This window comes from Eucyclogobius newberryi, unplaced genomic scaffold (genome assembly GCF_026437365.1).
Source record: "Eucyclogobius newberryi isolate DKJ021-1_F unplaced genomic scaffold, fEucNew1.0.hap1 SCAF_22, whole genome shotgun sequence".
In the NCBI taxonomy this organism is placed as follows: domain Eukaryota; kingdom Metazoa; phylum Chordata; class Actinopteri; order Gobiiformes; family Gobiidae; genus Eucyclogobius; species Eucyclogobius newberryi.
In genome coordinates, this window is record NW_027315857.1 from 20,938,334 (window position 1) to 20,960,667 (window position 22,334).

Sequence of the window (22,334 nt, forward strand, 5' to 3'; positions counted from 1 at the left end):
TTCTTCAAACGTTTAGCCGCCACCGTAGCGTATAAACATTTGAATCCTGTTTGCTTATGAAGTCCTATCTCGGCGAGGTCAAATACTTCCAAACACCGATGAAAGAAATGTAAAGTAGTTTCCAAACGGGCATCATTATTTCTCCATCATTGGCGGTGTTTCCCCTGACTTTTGTGTGTGTGTGTGTGTGTGTGTGTCGCGGGCATCAGATCAAAGATGCCATTGTATTATTCTCGTCTTAAATTGTCCGTGCGTCTTCCTGGTTGGTTCGTATCCTCGACAGTTTTTCTCATTAGCGAAATCATCGTGGACTTAAAGCCTTACACCCGTTTGGGACCCGTGACGCATTCTGGAGGTAACTTTGAAGAGACGTTACCGCCGAGGAAGTGGCGGCGCTGAATAAAAAAAAAAGGACAAAAACGAATGCGTGACTCAACCGGCTTTGATCTTAAAACGCAGTGAACTTTTCCCATAGATTTTGTTTGGTGCCAAGGAAGATGTTTTAATCATCAAGCGGTAGAACAAAGCGCGCGTGGACAGTATTTGTGCCACCAAGTCGGCCGGGTTCACGGCCCGGTTAAGTTCAGGGAATGGTCGGTCCTCGGCACGTCACGGCAAAGAAAAGGTCTCTCCGGTTTGCTTCTTGCACCGTGTGAGGCCTTCTGTGCGTTGTTTGCACGTTCTACCAGTGCTTGACCTTTAATTGTAGCTGGGGCAGTGATACGTATGAAATTCTTGGTCGACATAAGACACATCCTTTTGCGTCAATTCATCGCCCAAAAGGAAGCGACGTCTTGTGCTAATGAAAGGTTTGGTTGACAGAGTGGACGGTATGCATGCAAATAAAACGACACATTTCCCTATCTTATTCCGTTCATAACTTGCTAACTTGTTTAATTTAAACCTCTGCAAACATTCTTCCTCTTGCGTCAGTTTAGCCCAGGGGTGTCCAAACCTTTTTCAACGAGGGCCGCATTTTGAAACTTATACGGGGCTGAGGGCCAGAAAAAACAACGTTGAATTTGTCGAATACATTTGACATAGTTTCCGTGAGCCGCCACACCTTTAATAATACTTAGTACATTAATCTTAGGTTGGTATAACATCAAAATGATGATAATAATAATAATAAAAAAAAGTTCTGCTTTTTGCCGTTTGGACAAACTTAGCAGGGAGCCAGAGGGCCAACAAAAATTGGTCCGAGGGCCGCTTTTGGCCCCCGGGCTTAGTTTGGACATGCCTGGTTTAGCCGCTCAGATTGCAGTCTTCTTCGAACAGAATCCTACGTTCGGCCCCAGCAATAAGACAATCTCCACCAGAAAAGTCCCATGCTGCCCCTTTTTGAATGATTTATAAGTACGATTTGGTAATGATCTTGTTTCGTCAGTCCAATTGGTCGTAATTTCGGCAGATATTAGTGGAGGTGGTGCTGTTGCCTTCAGGCCTTGACTCGGGTTGTAAACTGAAGTTATTTTACCGCACATGTAAATCCATCACTGTCCACAGCCTCGTCCTCACAATACGTTGGCATCTCCGGAAGTTTCCTCGTCCGTCCGGCTCGGCCCTTCCTGCTTTTAGACCGGAGTTATTTTAAGTAAATGTTTGCGTCTTTATTGGTCATTTCCACGACAAGGCGTGGTGTAGATTCACAGGGCATTTACGGTGTCCTGGAGGAGCCGTAGTTTTTAAGATTTCCCAAAAAATGCGTTAAAACTGGGGAACTGACGTAAAAAAAAGCATTTTTGCACGCACTGGCCGTTTCCGTGGCTCTACGAGACAACATTTGTCATTTTTCAGCCATGTCGACAGTTCAGGAAAAGCTCTAAGACTATTAAGCACACAGTCAGATATTTTCTATTTGTTTCAGCTTCCTGTTTTAAGTGACATTTTGAGGACTTTTGACCGTTCAAAATATATATTATTATTATTATTATGGGTTTATTGGGCAACTGCTGTATCTAAAATCAATCAGGAAATGGAAACTCATAAATCCCACCCATATTAAGATAATGTTGTAGATTTTTTTCCAATTTTTTTTAAACAATTGTGATTTTAATTTGACTGCAAGCAAATGTACAGTCCTAGTGTGAATACATTTAGATTTTTAGAATTTAGATTTTTTTTTTCTATTGAAAGAAAAAACACAGACCAATCAAAACTTGTGTGTAAATAAAGATTACAGTCCAGTAACATTGTCAACAACAGCAACGGCAGGGAGAAGAAAAAAAAAAGAATGAAAGGAAGAAGAAAAAAGATTTTTTTTTTTTAAAAAAGAAAATAATCGGTTAACTTGATTTATTTTGTATTTCCATATTATAACAAATACGAGGAGCCTATATCCTTCAGAATATAGATTTTTGGTATTCACATGCATGAGTTTTTGGCCACTATCGGCTTTCGAACAGCTTTTTCAGACAGAAAAAGGATCACTCTTGAACAGCCAATGCAAATAGTAGATACAATATTTTCTATTGTCACTGTAGTGGTCTAATTTGTAGATTTTTTTTAAAACTTTTGCAATGCACCTTCTGAACGGAATTACTAAACAGGATTTATGAGGAGAAAAACGTTTGGTTATGCAACTTTAAAAGTAGTAAACTATGATTACTGTACATTGAACTGCTTTCTGTATATATAAATTATTATCTATACCGTAAATATAAATGACTCACTTACTGTCCTAATGTATGGACCACATTGTCTCATCCTCTCCAGGCCCAGCTGCAGCGTTCACTGGACAGCTCGGTGTCGACTCACCCGAGGCCTCTGATTGGACGGCGCAGCAGGAAGGAGCTGGCCGTCGACATGGCGAGCACGGTTCCGAACGGCGACAGTCCGGTTTCGGAGCAGGACTCCGGGATCCTTGACGAGGAGGACAACGAGGAGGTGAGCCGGCGTAACTGTGCTCGGAGAAAGTCGGCAACGATGATTCCAGATGAAACGTCGTATAAAGCTCATTAAACGGTTCTAGTTTGCGCAAAAGGTTAAAGTATGTGACGTGTTCTGTGGCTTTTGTTGCAGGTTCCTGGAGCTCATGAGCTGGTGGACTTCTCACCCGTGTATCGCTGTTTTCACATCTACACAGTTCTGGTGAGGGACAGATTTAGTTTCTTCTGCTAATAGAACAGTTCCTTACATTTTAAAGAGGTAAACTACACAAAATAAGTTCCATTTTAGTTGATAAAGTAATTGCAGTCTGTGCTATTTGCTGTTTGAAATGATTAAAATAAGCCTTGGTGCAAACAAAACCAAAATGGAAAAGTCAATTAGGAATAAAATGTCATTGTAAATAAGGTTTTAAAGTTGGTCATCTCAAATTTTTATTTGAGGACATCCGTAAAAGTCAATTTCAATCTGAAGGTACCGAGTCATATTCTGAAACTGATCTGCCAGTGTTTCCCTGCTGTCCCTGTCACCCTGTCGTTTATCGCTTTCTGTCGGGGGCACAATTCAGTGTACAATTTCTAGATTCTCGGGCCCGTACCTTCAGATTGAAAATAACTTCCAGATGTCCTTCGAAAACCAGATGACTGCGCGTGCAGCCTGTTCTACAAATGAACCGGAACCGACTTTTGCCGTGATGGTTGCAAATGGCAAAAACTGCAATTCCTTTTATCCCGTTGGTTTGGCTGGTGTAGAGTTATAAATGAGGCTGGCAGGTAATCAAAGGCAGAGCAGTTTCAGTTCTCTTGTCATTTTAATGTAGAAGAACTACAAGAGTAAACCTGGACTCAAGGAGATATTGGCCTTTATAACCAAATGCATAAACGAAGACACGGAGAAGAAAGAGTATCCAATATCGCTAGATGCTATTGACATCACTCGAACAGTCCATTCCGTGCTTTTCTGAGGTAATGCCGGGTCGACGACCTCTGTCGAGGCTCAATTATGGCTCGACTTGGATTAATTGTACGTAAAATGCACATAATCCACCAGGCTAGACCCCGCCCTCCTCTAGGGCGCGCCCACTCCTGCACGAACAATGGATTACACCGAATCATTTGTCGGTGCCTATGAATTTATATCTAGCTACCAACTCTAGCAGATAACGTCTGTTATGTATTTTCCAATTTATTCGAGCGCTTGTATTTTTGTTAATCAATGGCTAGTAATTCAATAAGTCTCCTGTACCGTGTCCAGTTTTCCTCTCCACTGTCCCGCTTTGACTGCACAGCTGGAGTTGGTTCTGGACCGAGGGGCTCTGTCGTACCTCTCTCGTCCCGGCCTCGCTCACTCATCCTGGGCCTTGTCCCGCGGGCCGACGGGGCGGGGGGAGGCTCCAGGGGTTTTGACCGGGACATAACCTCCTCACGCGGGGTCGCCGTCTGTATTTTTGGGGCCCACAGGAAGTGCATGAACTCCGGGCAGGAAAGGGAAAGTGAACCGCAGAGGTACGGAGCGAGGAGAGGTGAGCGAAAGGGCAGGGGACGGAGAGAGGGGGACAGAGAGAGGGGGCTACAGTGGGCAGAGCGTCATTCTGAGGGGGGCGTGGCCTGCCGTGTGTCACACTACTTGATTAATTCAAGGCGGAACACTTTTTTTCCCCTTGCCTGACCAGCCGGGCCTGTCCGAATGCCGAAGGGTCTGGAATCGGACCATGAAGATCGAAAAACAAAGCTAACCGGGACCGTCCAACCACAACCGCTAATGAACATGTGTCTTTTCAAATGACATCTTCTCGGAACATCCCCGTAACTTAAACAAATATATAAAACAAAATTTATTTTTCCTCAGATTTACAGAGTTCAGTGCCTCGTTTGTTGATTCTGCGGAAAACCACTCCATCTCTCAATCCTTTGTTATTATACGTGTTATTTTGGTTTCCCGTTTTTGCTCGTGAGCCATGTTTGTTTAGACGCGAACGGATCTTTCATTTCTCTGATTGGTTGATCCGCTTGTCAGTCACGGCCATTTGAAATAGAGGAGACGGGATATATGATTCCAGACCAAAAACCGTCTTTGTAAAGTATTGTCGAAGCGTGTGGTCTTGGCAGGTCAGGCCACACTTTTCCCTCTTTTAAGATGTTTCCTGGCAGATTGTGCGCATTTCAAACTCGACTAACTCGAGTCGAGTCACAATTGAGCTTTAACAGACGCCGTTAACGTTACGTTAGCCCAGAAAAGTAAACGGATTGTTCTGTTCATGTTAAAATGCAACGTGTGAGTTGCTACCGTTGGCATTCTTGGTTGTTTTAAGTACCATATTTTCTTGACTATAAGTCACACCAGCCAAAAATGCATAATGGAGAAGAAAAAAACATAAGTCGCATTTTTTGGGGAAATGTATTTGATAAAATCCAAGACCAAGAACAGACATTTCATCTGTAAATGCAGTTTAAAATAATAATAGATTAGAGAACATGGTGAATAGGTGTACGTATGCTAACGCTAACACCTTCAGCTACATGAGGCACAGACAGAACTGTGGTAAGTGTCTGGTATGTTAACGTAACATATGAACAGTTATTCAGATAACTATAGCATAAAGAACATGCTAACAAGTTTACCAAAGCATCAGTTTTACCCCAAATCACTAAATCCATTGAATTCTTCTTCCTCTGTGTCACTTCTAAACAACTCCACAAACTCCAGAGGTAGAGGAAGTGCAGATTCTTCTTCTGCGTCACTTAGAGCGAAAAGCGTTTGGACACGGTAGCGCCGCCTAGTGACATCGCCCGTTGGAACCGAGCAGTTTGGCCTCTTTCGGGAGACGCGCAAACATATTGGCGACGTTTGTGAAAAGAAACCTTAACTCCACGTTTCGTTTTATTATTGAAGGAGCAACATTGTAGCATGAATCTTTTTTTTTTTTTTTAAATGTAGATTCATCAACATTTGCAGTAGGTCGGAACTTTTAAATTCTTCTTTCCGGACACGCTTTGACCTTAAAGTAATTACGCTTGTAGAGTTCACTAAATGGCGGTAAAAACACTTAAATCGGTCTAGACCAGTGTTCCCTCGTCGCACCTGTGTCGCACATGTTTCAGTGACACATTTTTGGGCTCCGTTTGTAGTTGCCGTTCGGCCCGTTCCAGCTCTCTGCTTCTCTGATAAACATGGTGATTACCCAATGGCTCCCGTTCGCTTTCGTTTATTTGGAAAGCAAATTTGGACGCGCGCACGGCACTCCGCGATCCGCGCTTGATTGTTCCGCTTTTCCAAAACCTGTTCCAAAGTTTGATGTTTGAACAATACAGCTTTGTTCGGCGGTGTCGCGCAGCGTTTCGAGAACCAGTGCGCGTAGCGTCAAATGCTAACGCAAAAGTGGCTTTGAATTTGACATCTTTTGTAACGCTCTAATTTACAGGTTTGAGCGCTTTTCTAGATTATGCATTTTTCTAGTTTATACATTTGTTTTCTGCCGTGGAGATTAAATAATTGCATTGCCTTTGTGAATTCGTAATTGCTATCGTTCATCATTTTGATTGCGATATTGATTGCGCACGTTATAAAACACTGTCTTGGCAATAAAGATGGCGGCACGGTGGCAGAGTGGCTAGCACATGTATAAAGGCTCGTCTACTCTAATTTAGCCAGTATATTGTCTTTCATAATGGTTAGTTTAAAAAAAGATGCAAAAAGAGTTGATTAAGGACACACATGATGCTTTTAACCACAAAAATAATAATACAGGAGTTGTTTTTAGCTTCAGTCACGCTTGTTTCAGTTATCCTGTTTACGAGGTCCTGTGCCTCAAAAACACTTGGTTTCAAATGACCCACATTCATCATATACATTATTGCTGACGCATTATCTGAGATGCCATGCAAAATAACTCGAGAACATGTTTAAAGCTAAAGAACAACACAAATAATGCGTAATGTGTGTTCTTTTGAACGAGTGATATTTTTACTTTTGTGCGCTCATGTTTTGTGCAATACTCGGAACCTCGGCCATGGCTTTTGCAGGCACTTTTTGAGACGTTTCTGAAAAATACCGTCTGCGTAGCTTCGGTCTCGCTCGTTTCAGTAATCCTGTTTACGAGGTCATGTGTCTCAGAAAACACTTGGCTTCAAATGACACAGATTTATCGTTAAAAAGGTAAAAATCCCGAGGTCTTCTGCGGTCTCCTGCGCCGGTCCATAAATCATCGCCGGACTCGTTCTGAGCGTTTCTGCTGTCAAATTGCGCTCATTTTACAACTCGCATCTGCATGTTAACGGGCAAGCTCAGTTTGTTTATCCCTCCGTAGATGGAGGGATGTGGGAAACGCCCCTCTCAAAGTAATGTGTGCTTTTTGTAGACACATTATCTGAAGTTCTAAAACATGAATTGCCACGCAAAGTTACGCAAGAACATGTTTCAAGCTCAAGAACAACACAAAAAATGTAGAATATGTGCCCTTTTCAACGAGTAATATTCTCGCTTTGGAACTTCAGCACATTTTGAGACGTTGCATACCCTCTTCAGAATAAGCGTGGAAGTCCTTTTTTTTACGGTGCATTTTCTTTTGTTTTTCTCTGAGACATTGACCTGCCCCGCCGCACTGCAGGGTTCACGGCCGTCGCATGTGTTGAATGGTCATTGTTTCGACTGAGGGTCAAACTGGGAATAAACTAAATCAAAGCGTTCCTCCGTCACCTCTGAACCAAAACAGGCACTTTAACCGTCTCCTCTGAGATCCATATCCACGCAGTGAGTCAAGACCTGCGCTTTGTTCGGCGGACATTGTTCGGCGTAAGGGTAGCACGAGGGCTGGGCGGGGCTAGAGTCAAGGAAATGTTACATATATATTCTCTTCTGTTCAACTCTTCAATAGATTTCTTGAACTCTTGCCCAAACACTACAAAAGGTGGCCAATAAAGCAAAACAACTGGGGCATAAAGCATAAAGCATAAGATTTGACCTTACTTAGTTACATTTATGCGACTATTGATTACATTTTTAAACGTAGTAATCGGAACAAAACAAAGCAATGACTCTGAGATGTAACGTAAATGAATGAAAACAAAATATCGACACATGAAGACGTTTGAACGTTAGACGCAGGTTTGCTCAGGGTGACTTGGGCAGGTCACATGGTAACCAGCCCTGCATGAAGTCCAACACTTTCCTCCATATTAGGACAAACTAAAGGGCGTTCCCACGGAGCATAAAGTACATGTGACGTTCTGACATTTCCAAATAGATAATTTCTGTGAATACCTATTTTACGAAGCCTTGACGGGGTAAAAAAAAACACACCTATTGGGAATTTTGTATTGTATGTACTAACTCTATTTTCTCTGACAAAACCCGTTATTTGCAACAACAAAACATTCTCCCATGTGTCATCTACTAGTTTAAAATTGAGATAATTCAGTAACTTGGCTGGACAGATTTAATTTCGTTCTTCTTCCCACAGTGAGTAGAGAATTGGCAATATTACAATTATTTGAACATTTGTGTTTCTTTCACCACTCCTTAAGATATTATTCAGATATTTAATATATTTTTAAATTCAATTCATTTTTGTGGTCTGTCCTTAAAATACTAGTCTGTTCATTATTCATATTTTTGCTCTTCCAGTTAAATGACCTTGAAATTGTAAATTAGATGTTGTTTTGTCCAGAGTTACTCTGACAACTTTTAAAGTGCCCCCTACAGGTCGGACGACTCATTGAACTAAAACGCAGTTAAGATAAATATATTTAGAATTCTTTTGAAAATTAAATAAATGTTTTCACAGATTAGCAAATTTTTTATGTTCATAATTTCACTTCTTGTTTGTACACTAGGAAATTACCCAACAAACACTGGCCTAAAACTCATCTAATGTCAGTTTTTTTTTATTTGACAATTGAAAATATATGACAGTGACTTTATTTTGTTGAATTAATGTTCAGAGAATCAAAAAAGTTGTATCTTTTGTGTAAATTAGTCATAAACCTGTCAGGATAAGTATCCCAAGTGATAAGTCACTTCCTGTCATTTTCTACAGATTTTTCTACGTTTTACCCTCAAATACCTGCTCGATTGGTGTAAAACTATATTATATACGTACAACAGCTGTAACACACCAAATGAAGTCAAAATTTGAAAATCGGTAAAACCTGTCATACGTCACTTTAAGTAGAAGTCGTTTACTTGACTTCTACCACCGTTACTGGACTCTTACTTCACTACGGAGACGAGTACGGCGACTGCTTTCACGATCACCTTCTACTTCAGATGTCTGTTCGGCGTGAGGTCATGCTGAAGCCTGGGCGCAGATCGGGGAGGTCTCCGTCGCACAGGAGCGAGTGGCGTTCCGTTATCGCCGCGTCGGCCCTTTGTTCCGTGACTTTTCAGATATGACCTCACTCGGACCTGACGAGACGACCCGAGATAATGGGACGCTTTGAAACTGAACAGAGACCAGGTTTATCGGAGCCGGCAGACGTGACCAGAACCAGGACCATAATGCCCGGGTCTGTCTCGTGGGTCGTGACGGTTAAAGCGGGTGGCGCGGGATGGTGTGGTCTGCTGTGATTGGTCATTTGGTTATGGTTGTGGTTAAGGTTAGGAAAAAGGGTTTGTTAAGGTTTGGTTAAGGGAAAAGAACAAGGTTAAGGTTAGTTTTTTTTTAAGGTTAAGCTTAGGAAAAGGTAAGGATTTGGTTAATTTTAGGAACAAAGGTTAAGGTTAGTTTTTTTAAGGTTAAGCTTAGGAAAGGGTAAGGGTTTGGTTAATTTTAGGAACAAAGGTTAAGGTTAGTTTTTTTAAGGTTAAGCTTAGGAAAGGGTAAGGGTTTGGTTAATTTTAGGAACAAAGGTTAAGGTTAGTTTTTTAAGGTTAAGCTTAGGAAAGGGTAAGGGTTTGGTTAATTTTAGGAACAAAGGTTAAGCTTAGGAAAAGGTAAGGGTTTGGTTAAGTGAAAAGAACAAAGGTTAAGGTTAGTTTTTTTAAGGTTAAGCTTAGGAAAAGGTAAGGGTTTGGTTAATTTTAGGAACAAAGGTTAAGCTTAGGAAAAGGTAAGGGTTTGGTTAAGGGAAAAGAACAAGGTTAAGGTTAGTTTTTTTAAGGTTAAGCTTAGGAAAAGGTAAGGGTTTGGTTAATTTTAGGAACAAATGTTAAGGTTAGTTTTTTTAAGGTTAAGCTTAGGAAAGGGTAAGGGTTTGGTTAATTTTAGGAACAAAGGTTAAGGTTAGTTTTTTTAAGGTTAAGCTTAGGAAAGGGTAAGGGTTTGGTTAATTTTAGGAACAAAGGTTAAGGTTAGTTTTTTAAGGTTAAGCTTAGGAAAGGGTAAGGGTTTGGTTAATTTTAGGAACAAAGGTTAAGCTTAGGAAAAGGTAAGGGTTTGGTTAAGTGAAGAGAACAAAGGTTAAGGTTAGTTTTTTAAGGTTAAGCTTAGGGAAAGGTAAGGGTTTGGTTAATTTTAGGAACAAAGGTTAAGCTTAGGAAAAGGTAAGGGTTTGGTTAAGGGAAAAGAACAAGGTTAAGGTTAGTTTTTTTAAGGTTAAGCTTAGGAAAAGGTAAGGGTTTGGTTAATTTTAGGAACAAAGGTTAAGGTTAGTTTTTTAAGGTTAAGCTTAGGAAAGGGTAAGGGTTTGGTTAATTTTAGGAACAAAGGTTAAGGTTAGTTTTTTTAAGGTTAAGCTTAGGGAAGGGTAAGGGTTTGGTTAATTTTAGGAACAAAGGTTAAGGTTAGTTTTTTAAGGTTAAGCTTAGGAAAGGGTAAGGGTTTGGTTAATTTTAGGAACAAAGGTTAAGGTTAGTTTTTTTAAGGTTAAGCTTAGGAAAGGGTAAGGGTTTGGTTAATTTTAGGAACAAAGGTTAAGGTTAGTTTTTTAAGGTTAAGCTTAGGAAAGGGTAAGGGTTTGGTTAATTTTAGGAACAAAGGTTAAGCTTAGGAAAAGGTAAGGGTTTGGTTAAGTGAAAAGAACAAAGGTTAAGGTTAGTTTTTTTAAGGTTAAGCTTAGGAAAAGGTAAGGGTTTGGTTAATTTTAGGAACAAAGATTAAGGTTAGTTTTTTTAAGGTTAAAGTTAGGAAAATGTAAGGGTTTGGTTAAAGGAAAAGAACAAGGTTAAGGTTAGTTTTGGTTTGTTTTTAGATAAGGCTAGTAGTGAAAAAAGTAAAAAATATATCTGTTTAGGCCTGTTTATATTGCAACTTCACTCAATTCAGTGGTATGATCAATTATGTTCCAACATATATTTACATTGTATATAATAGATTGTGTATGTAATCATATTCAATTAGAGATGATTTGTTGCCGTTTTTAGAGCTGCACATTCATATTTTCCTGTTTTAGTTTTTATTTTGCCAGTTATGTTTTGTACATTAAATGTTTGGGAAACTGTTTGTACAGGAACATTCATAGGGGTTTTTCCATTCAAAATATAACTTTTTTTTACTGTAGTTTTGAATGGTTGTTATGGCAACAGTGCCACTTTTCCATCACTCTGAAACACATGAATGAATGACAAATATTTTTTTTATTTTGATTAGAACATTTTTATTTTATTTTTTGTTTTATAATGAGCATGGTTTTATGGTCTATTCTTTAAAAATGCCTGAATTTTGCTTTTGATATTTTAGGTCTTGTATAATAATTACCATTGTCACTACTTTTATAATCGCAAAAAGTAAATGTACGTAAATTATGAATACTAATAATAATCAATGATATATTATGTGTATGATTGAAAAATAAAGATGAATTAAACACATTACACTTAGACAGATAAATTGAATTGTAAATTGCAGCCTTAGATGTACCAGTAGAAGCAAATACATTTCTAGTTTGTTTTTTTATTACATAAGTCTTGTCTTTTTGTGTGTCTGTTTGTGTGTGTCTGTTTGTGTGTGTCTGTTTGTGTGTGTCTGTGTTTATGGGAAGCGGTGGGTGGGGGATTTGTGCGTCAAAATGTATGTAATGAATTTGAAAGATTTGGGATCTTAATAAAACTGAACTAAACATGACTCTCTCTCGCCTACAGTGTCCGACTACTCCGCCCTCCTCTGCACTTGCCGCCTCACTATCGTTAATTCATTTGACCCCACTGCCTGCTCCTCCTCCTCACCGTGCGCTCTCTGACCTCTGCACTGTGACCTGTGTGTGTTTTAGGGTTTGCGTGATGAGTTTGAGAACTACTACAGGAAGCAGCGGCGGAAACAGGCTCGGCTCGTGCTGCAGCCGCACTCTAACATGGTACGCACGCCTCACACCGCACTATAACATAACACCGCACTATAACAACACCGCACTATAACAACACCGCACTATAACGTAACACCGCACTATAACATAACACCGCACTATAACAACACCGCACTATAACGTAACACCGCACTATAACGTAACACCGCACTATAACGTAACACCGCACTATAACGTAAAACCGCACTATAACATAACACCGCACTATAACAAAACCGCACTATAACGTAACACCGCGCTATAACGTAACACCGCGCTATAACGTAACACCGCGCTATAACGTAACACCGCGCTATAACGTAACACCGCGCTATAACGTAACACCGCGCTATAACGTAACACCGCGCTATAACGTAACACCGCGCTATAACGTAACACCGCGCTATAACGTAACACCGCGCTATAACGTAACACCGCGCTATAACGTAACACCGCGCTATAACGTAACACCGCGCTATAACGTAACACCGCGCTATAACGTAACACCGCACTATAACGTAACACCGCACTATAACGTAACACCGCACTATAACACCGCACTATAACACCGCACTATAACACCGCACTATAACGTAACACCGCACTATAACACCGCACTATAACACCGCACTATAACACCGCACTATAACACCGCACTATAACACCGCACTATAACACCGCACTATAACATAACACCGCACGAATGCACCACGTTATTCACCGCACTGTACAGCAATGAACACCCCTTTAATACGTGAGGTGGGCACACCGGGAACCTGATGATTGCTCTTGACCGGGTTGAAAGATGGGTCAAATGCAGAGAGGTTACGGTTAGAGTTATCGTTTTATACAGAAAACTATTTGTCAATATTATACTTTTTTACTTGCTTTTAAATCAGAACTTAGTAACTCTGAATAAAGTGCTCCCCCTGCAGCTCCCTTGTGAAACTACAATGCTTTTTTTCACCCCAAATTACTTTCGTTCTTTATCATATTAAGACGGTATAATACACGTTTCATATGTCCGAAGAAAGAAAAAAAAGAGTCAGGGTTTCTCAGGAGAGTTATCTTCGGGTCGACAAATGTTACAAGGCTGGTTTTCCACACAGAGACGGCAGGGGGCGACGACGGACACTTCAAACGCCCCGAAAACGCACATTTAACCATCTCGGGGGGCAAACAAAGACGTTCGATAAGGTGAAAGTGTGACTTAGTTCTGCTTTAACATCAATTAATTTGGGCTGAAACAAGTTCATTATTGAAATAACTGAGTAAACAAATAATTGTTAGCTGGATTACACAGATGTAGTTAGAATAAAAGGTTTTATGGATCAGACGGAGCAGAAGTTACATCAAAACATCCTCAAGCGGCGTTACTTTAGCTTCATCTGGGTCAAATTTAGCAAAAAGTCTCATCATTTAGGGGCTTTTCGCAATAAAAACAGACAAAACTCACTCTCCGCAATGAATTAACCTTTGTCAGTGTTCCAGTTGTCCCTGTAAAGCTAGTTCTCATGAAGAGTTCCCATGCCTATCGACATAAGATCTACAAACGTTCTCAGATTCCCTGTACCCGACTGAGATTCTAGTTCAGAAAAATGACCTTTATACCATGAAATGTGTTTAAAGAAAAGGGCGAATCGTAATAATACAAGAAAACCTGCATGATAATCTGGATTGTAGCGCAGGATAACACGATGACACACTTTTGTCACAAGAGCGTTGGGATACTATCGATATCGTAAGCCATGTTTGGGTATCCAGTCGTGATTCCGTGATGGAATGTCGGATGCACCACACGCCTGGTCGGAATGGAATTATGACAGAACTTTCACGTTTAGTTTTTTTGTTTTTTCTCCCCGTTTTTATCCGCAGCATGAGACGCTGGAGGGATACAGACGGTACTTCAATCAGATCGTTGGGTAAGTTGTGCACACTGTTCATTAAAGGTAGCGTTTTTGGTTTTGGTCGCCATAGAGATGCATGATATCGAAACTTATCTATTTAGCATTAAAGGAGACGTATTATGCTTTTTTTTAGGTTATTAATATTGAACTGTAACATAAGTAGAGCAGCATTTTACATTTTGTTCATTGTATACTTCAATATTGAGCTAAAACGACCTGAGAACAGAAGCCCACCCACGGACGTCCTGTTCAAAACTGCGGAACTGATAAGCTCCGCCTCTTCACAGTGACATTTCGCCGTAACAAGCAGCAGATTACTTTTTTGGACGTTTTCAAACCTGCGTGTGTCACTCTGGATTGTTAGTTTTTTCAAATAAACCAGGGATATGGGCGGGGATAGGGGATAGGTGAAAACGGGTATTTTCGGAGAGCTGTGTCAGTTGCAGAGATGATACAGAATTACTTGTGCAGGAATCAAAAATACAACTGAGTAAACTAATGTCTAGGAAACACTGTTGTAAAGAGGTTAAAATACAAATTAAAGTTGATTTTCATAAAAAGAAGAGAAAAGGAAAACAAACAAAAAACAAACTCCATCTCCTTATCCCACTTCTTGTTTATAACCTTGATATATTTGGATAATGTTATATACCTGTATATCTGTTCATTATTCGACATATGTTTTGGTATATTTTTCTACTTTAATTGTGCTGAATTTGATCACTTTTTTGTTTCTTTGTTTTTATATTTGAACATGTGATCTACTGTTTCTTAATCGTTTCTTTGTGGGTCAATAAAGTGCGTCCAAGTCTAAAACAATGTGAAATGTTCCAGGTAAAACAATAATCAGATCGCCCGCCTTTAAAGCGCCCCCTACAGGTCGGACCTCTAATTGATCTAAAATACTGTTAAGATAAATATATTAAGAATTTTGCTAAAAAATATACACATTTTATCACAGAATAGACCATTTTCTTATACTTTCACTTCCTGTTTGAAATTTATGACATCACACAAGGAAATTACCCAGCAAACACTTGGACAAAAATCATGTAATGTCACAATTTATTTAATTTGACAAATAAAAATACATGAGAGCGACTTTGTTTTGTTGAATTGATGTTTAGAGAGTCAAAAAAATTGTTTCTTTGTGTAAATTCTGCATAAACTTTGACTGGAATGAGTGTCCCTGGTGTGATGTCACTTCCTGTCCCTAGTGTGATGTCACTTCCTGTTATTTTCTACATATTTTTCAATGTTTTCTCCACAAATACCTGCTCGATTGGTGTAAAACTATAATGTATATGTACGGCAGCTAAGAACGCACCAAATAAAGTCAAAATAAGAACGTGGTAAAAACCTGTCATACGTCACTTTAAGCTGTCATAGGCCCTTTAAGCTCTTCCCCCGCCTCTGCCTCGTCCGCTGCCTTTCTTCACTCTTTCTTCCATCCGCACTTCATCCCAAACGTTCCGGCCTGTTTCCCATCTCCCGCTCCGACCCATCTCTCCATTGTTAGCGGCCGTGTGTTCTTTGGCAGCGCCGGAGCCCGACGAACCGGGAACGTTTCAGCTGCTCTCGGTGACAGCTCGTTTAATACCGCTTGACTGGCTCCGGACGGATTCCCAGTGCCCGCCTCGGCCCGGGCTCTTTCCGCCATCCATCACCCGCAGAACGATGCGGCGAGGGGGGAAAAGTCTGCTCTCGCCGTGTTGTTTTTAGTGTCTGTCCAGTTTTCGCAGACAATTTGGGTAAAAGCGCTCTAAAAAAAAAAGGACACGCCGCTTTGTTAAGGCCAGCGTTTCCATTCAGATGTTTTCACTCGAATGAAACAAAATAATCCGACAGCAAAGACGAACAGAGACATTAGAGGAATGAAAAAAAGTGCTGTAAAATCCGGATTTATTTGATTTATTTGAAAAGAGTTGGGCAATATATTACAATTTTGTTAAAGATATGCTAAATTTGAATGTTGAGTATATTGTTTACAGTGAAAAATGCCACAAAAAGAGCAGATTCAGAATGAAAATGAAGGAGAAAACAAAAAGAACTTTGAAATAAGGGTTTGTTTTTCCACTTTGGTGATTCATTTGACTAACATTTCACCAAAAGGAACACAAGGGGAAGGAATTACTCTAAAACGAAACAATAAAATTACTAATTTAAGCAAAGTAACGATAGGGTAAATCATAATAAAGAAACAGAATCCGATAACAGTGAATAGCAAAATAACTGAAATGAAAAATCGTCAAAAATCATGTTAACATTTTTTTGTAAAAAATTTAATTCAGAGAAATACGAACTAATGAGTGTTTACCAAAATTAGAAAATGTGTATCTAAAAAATACGTGTGAGAAGAAAATGTAAATAAATAACCGTTTTTTGACGTTTTTGACCAGAAAGTTGCAAATGTACCAAGAAAATGTATTTAAAAATCGATAGCAAAAATAATATATATTCAGTATTTTGAGGATTAAAATGTACCAGGTTTGCATTAAAAGAAAATTCTATAAAAAATCAATAGCAAAAACAATATATTTAGTATTTTGATGATTAAAATTGATATATTTCTTAGTACGTTTATGCAGGTAGAGGTTTAACAAAGAAATACAGTTGTTAAATGTGTGTTTGGGTCTAAAAAAATCATATATATATTGCATTTTTCATCATTTATTGTATGTTTTTTGTGGTATGGAATCGTGAGGCACCTCGTGAGTCCCAGCCCTACTTTCTCGTGCGTTGAACAGACAGAATCACGTCATTGGCCCCGCTCACTCTCTCGCTCGCCTCGTTTAGGTTCTTCGTGGTGGAGGACCATGTTCTTCACACCGCTCAGGGCCTGGTGAACCGCGCCTACGTCGAGGAGCTCTGGGAACTGGCTCTGTCCAAGATCACCGCCGCTCTGAGAACGCACTCGGTAAAAAACAACAACCTCTGAACACATTCTGGACACACCCGACTCGACCGCCGAGGCACGAGTTACACATGATCTTTCTCTTTTTGTTTTCAGTCTTACTGTGATGATCCAGACCTCGTGCTGGACTTGAAGAACCTCATTGTCATTTTTGCTGATACTCTCCAGGTAAATCTTAGTGTTATAACTGGTTCATGCTCGCTGCTCTGTAAATACTTGTAATTTTTCAAACAGTTGAGACTATGGGTCAAACATGTAGAGTTCAGAAAGGTCTCAGCCATTTTACATCAATAAAAACACAAAAAAATTCAACTTCTTGTAACAGTGAAATCTTACTATTTAGAGCGGAAACTTCTCAGGTCTGCAGTTTTGAACAGGAAGCCAAGGGACCTGTAATAAAATGTAATATAGGTTTATATTACATTTTATATTACATTTTATTATGTTTGTAAACAATTTTAAAATGATACAGTTTTACCCCCCCTTTAATAAATCCAGGCAATGATCTAGCCCTCGCCACGCCGTCACCACGCTGCGAGTGAATGGGCGTCACTTTTTCACTGGTTGTCTCAGGGGGCGATTGGGTGATTGCCACGGTTGGGCTGGGGCTCGGGCCTAAATATTCTGATGCCAAAACAATGTTTCCTATTTTTCAAATATCATAAACTATACATTTTCGCTTTCCTACGTGACTGTGCGGGTCCCTGGTATTTTGAGTGTGCTCCACCAACTTTGTGTTATTGCCCCTCTATCCAACGATTATAACGCTGTGAAAAGATCTGAAAAGTGTTTTTTTTAAACGCGTGTTTTCCAGGGCTATGGCTTCCCGGTGTCTCAGCTGTTCGACATGCTTCTGGAGATCAGGGAGCAGTACACCGAGATTCTGCTCAAACGCTGGAACATCACCTTTAGGTATACCTATTTCAAAATCTGTTTCACTCTTAAGATTGTGCGTTATGATGTAAAATGCTTTTGGACAATGCTTAAAAACAACAGCTTCCAGACCGAGATGAACGTTTTTGTAGGGAATTCAAGCTAAATTATCAGGGAAAACTCAACGCTGTACAGTCTTTAATGTCCTGGTGCTTCCAAAACTCACTACAAACCCCGTGATTTTAGATTAAACAATATTCACAATTAGGCCTTAACTTTTTTTCGTTGTGGTGAGTATTTTTTAGGATTCATTAAAGGTGCAAAATAACTACTTCAGTGACTTATTCTCTTATTTTTAATTTTTTTTAAATTTAATTTAACAATTTTGTACATTTAGAAAAAGGTTTACAGGATTATCTTGGTTGTGATGTCAGTGGCATAAAGTAGTCACAACATCATCATGATGCTTTCTCTAACTATCTATGGCACGGGCTGAACAATATATCGAAAAAGTATTGATTTTGCAATATTGGCCACTAAATATAAGGTTCTCCATCGGACAGAAATTAAAATTAAAACGGCAGATTTTATTCGTTTGTTTTATTCAGTTTAAAATAACCTGGATTTAGTCTTGGTTCTGCCTTTATTTTGACAAAAATGGACAAACACATAAAAAAAACAAAAAAAAAAACATCAATTTGAATAAGAGTGAAATAATATCAATATCACAGACCTTTTTTTTTTTTAATATTTATTTTATGACAGTGAAAGAAAAGAGGGGGAACAGACATTGATCAAAAACAGTAGATACCCAACAAATAATAAAGAAAAAATAAAAAAGAGGGGAAATCATGGCATAGAAACCCAAAGAAAACGTCCCATTTAGTCCAAAGTCGGTCAAAATCATCCATAATATCGCAGTCATTTTCAATATTGTGCAGTTGTTTTGTCTGCGATTTATCACCCAAAACGAATCCTCAAGTTCATCCTTTTTTTTTAACCCCTTATTTTTAACCCCTCATTTCACACAAAGAGAAGCTCTGTGCGGCGCCGGGACTCGTAACCGCCGTCTCCACCTCCTAACCTTTCCGCATCGCAGTTCACGCTCCGCACGACCCGAGCTCTTTCTTTTGTGGGAAAAAGCGTCCGTTTTGAAGTCTCCGCCCGCCCCTGCGCCCTTTAACGAGTGCCCGGAGAGAGCGGGCAGAGGAGGAAACAACCGCGTCCTTCGAAAAACTCGGAGCCCCATTGTTCGAACCTGCGGCGGGTTTTTCTTTTACTGGAGTCGAGCGAATGACACCAGAGGGACCAGGGCGGGGAACAAACAGCCACTTCCTACGCTCACACACGCAGCAGAGTCAATGAGAGGGCAGCGCTGCTCCATCAGTAATAGTTTGTACAAATAGTAGCAATAGCTTAAAAACAATAGCTTCAAGCTGTGATTTTTATTTTTATTTTTTAGTTGTGTAGATTGCCGTGTTTTCTGGACTATAAGTACCACCTTTTTTCATAGTTTTGTCCGGAGTGTGACTTATATTTATATCTATACACTCCGGAGCGACTTATAATATATATATATATATATATATATATATATATATATATATATATATATATATATATATATATATATATATATATATATATATATATATATATATATATATATATATATATATATATATATATATATATATATATATATATATATATATATATATATATATATATATATAATGATATTATTTGTTATTTTCACACTTGCAACCGCAATTCATTCTCCAGTTCAACTTATACATGTTTTTTTCTTCTATCATGCATTTTTTGGCTGGTGCGACTTATAGTCCGGAAAATACGGCAATAGTAGTTTTCCGTTAAATTTTGTTTAGTCTTACTAAAAATGGCTAAACAGGATTAATTTCCCGAGCATAAACATGAAATACTCATCATAGTAGTATTAATCGCCGTTCAATGCAATATGAGAGTGTTAAAGTGTCCCTACAGGTCGGACCACTCGCTGAACTGAAACGCAGTTCATTTTATATATTCAAAAGTTTGCTAAAAGTTATTTGAAAAATAGCAATAGCACATTTTTTAGACATCACAAATTAAAATATATCTATGTACATAAGTGACTTTTTTGTTGAATTATGTTTAGAATGTCAAAAAAGTTGTTTATTTTGTATAAATTATGCATAAACTTTGACTGGAATGGATCACTTCCTGTATTTTTCCACTGATTTTGTTACTTATTGCCACAAATACCTTCTCGACTGGAGTGAAACTATAATTTATATGTACGATAAATACACCAAATAAAGTCAAAATTAGAAAATCACAAAGTTAGTGACTGAAAACAAAAGTCCACATGTAATAAACTTGACTTAATAAATAAGAATTGATCTAAAAAAGTATTTCTATTAAAATGATTACGCTGTTTGGGCTGCAATTAACTCGTTTTGCCTTTTGATTAATCTCGCTATCGTTCTTTCGATGCCTCAATTATTTGAATTGCAAAGATCCGTAATTATGACTTATTTGTGTGTATTTATTTTTTCACTAAAATACTGTGATGGAGTATACTTGCAGACAAAAGAAGTTTGTTTGTTTCTTCTGTCATTTCATCTTCGTCTGAGCCATAAAACCTGGTTTCACAGCAAATGGTGTGTTTTTGGAGTCCGTGTTGTCCAGATCACCCTTTTTCAGATGCTAAATTAGTTTACATTCATCCCAATTATCAATTAATTGCAATTAATCAGCCCTATTAAGATGATGAACTCATTTTTATTTAATTGTTTTGCAAATCCTTTATTGTCTCTCACGGGAGACATTTGTCAAGGGTCACGTTCTTTAACACACAAACGCCACCACCAACATTATAAGTAGATTAACTCAACAGCACCACTGAACACAAAATAAGAGACTGAAAATGAGGAAATCCCAATAATTTTGGACACATTTTTAGTAATTTTTTTTAGAATTTTTTTTTGACAATTTTTATACAATTTTTTGACTATTGGCGTGAGATCGATGCTTTTTGAATTTCATTTTTTCTTTGCGCAGTGGTAGCTTCCTGAAAGTGCTGAGTTTACGATCAAATGTATTGTGTGTGTGTGTTTTTCCCGCTCTTTATCAAAGTGAGTGAAGTGTGTTGTTGTTTGTACAGACAGGCGCTGGACCAGGACATTTACAGCCCCATCCCAGTGTCCACAGAGGAGGAGTTCAAACACTACACCGCCCAGTTCCCCCTGAGCGACCCCGAACTGGAGAAGGTGACGCACAACGCACCCCAAAAAGCTTTACACTGAATTATAATATATTAAAGGGGTACTGCATTATTTTAAAAGAGGGAAGAAAATCTGAAACGTCGGACCGTGATATTGTCATTTTTGGGTTGTTTCCTCCTCACGATATCTTAGCAAGGTGGGGCCACGTTTTCTTTGAATATATCACTTTTTATAAATCCTTTTTAAAGGTTTGTAAGCAAAATAATTCAAAATTGCGTAATGGAGCCAAAAGGGAAGTGGAACATGATGTGATTTCAATGGAGGAATTTGGATTAACCTGAGATTATACAACTTAATATGAAGAATATAGGTGGTTTTGTCGAATGAAAACTACATTTACAGATGGCTTTTACACGGATTGTTTGTTTAGGAGATAATAATAATAATAATAATACACATTTTTGAAGAATGCAAAGTCACTAGTTTTAGGTTTTACTGGACAAATACTTACATAAATGTTGACCGCGTGATTTTATCTTCACCACAAATTATACATTTTGCGAAGCTGAAGTCCAATTTTGAGGATAGAAAGAGGCATTTTTTTTTCATCATTTTGTAGAAAATGTGAATCAACTGACTTTGAAAATTCCAAAATGTTGCTTATTTTTTATTACAAAGACTTAAAAACCATGAGCATTTAGATCTGATGCCGGTTAATCTTTGGAAATGTGTTTTGCTCTACTTCATTTTGCCTCCAGTTGCCTCAAGGATTTTAAAAATGTATTTAACATTTTGCACAGCATTTTATTATTTATTGTAATGTTTATTTAAATATGTTTTTATTTATTTTAAAATCTATTTTGATATTTATTTGTATTCATGTTTATTTCATATTTCATTATTTTAAGGGTCTATTGTTTATACTGCTTCACTCCTCAACAGAGACAATAACGCACATTTAAAAACATAACTAAACTTGCCCAAAATATCTCTACCTTATTCAAATTTTTATCCCTAACATTTACTATAATGACTCATGTTTATGTCTATTTGCAGTTGCCGTTTCCAAAGAAGTTGCCCTTTTCCGAGTTTGTGCCTAGAGTTTACTGTCAGCTCAAAGAGTTCATCTACGCCTGCCTCAAATACTCTGAGGACCTGCATCTCAGGTATGAAAAACACTAAACCAGTGCCTTTTGTAGCAGGAAAACGTTCATCTTGATCCACTTAACCTTTGACCTTTTAGTTGATGGGTTGTTTATTACGTTATGTTTTATTAATCCAGTTTTTTTTGTACAGCATATGTTATACACGT

General features: G+C 38.7%; 1 protein-coding gene across 1 annotated transcript in view; it reads left to right on the forward strand.

Moving 5' to 3' along the window:
* The first annotated feature begins 1,799 nt into the window (after positions 1-1,799).
* Positions 1,800-22,334, forward strand: part of LOC140371529 (exocyst complex component 6B-like) — an 86,859-nt gene continuing 66,324 nt past the window's right edge. The window contains exons 1-10 of the mRNA XM_072458699.1: positions 1,800-1,808; positions 2,716-2,886; positions 3,022-3,090; positions 12,030-12,113; positions 13,977-14,023; positions 16,805-16,925; positions 17,019-17,090; positions 17,737-17,834; positions 20,962-21,067; positions 22,079-22,188. Coding sequence (XP_072314800.1) covers positions 1,800-1,808; positions 2,716-2,886; positions 3,022-3,090; positions 12,030-12,113; positions 13,977-14,023; positions 16,805-16,925; positions 17,019-17,090; positions 17,737-17,834; positions 20,962-21,067; positions 22,079-22,188 — 887 coding nt within the window. The remainder of the gene's footprint in view (positions 1,809-2,715; positions 2,887-3,021; positions 3,091-12,029; positions 12,114-13,976; positions 14,024-16,804; positions 16,926-17,018; positions 17,091-17,736; positions 17,835-20,961; positions 21,068-22,078; positions 22,189-22,334) is intronic.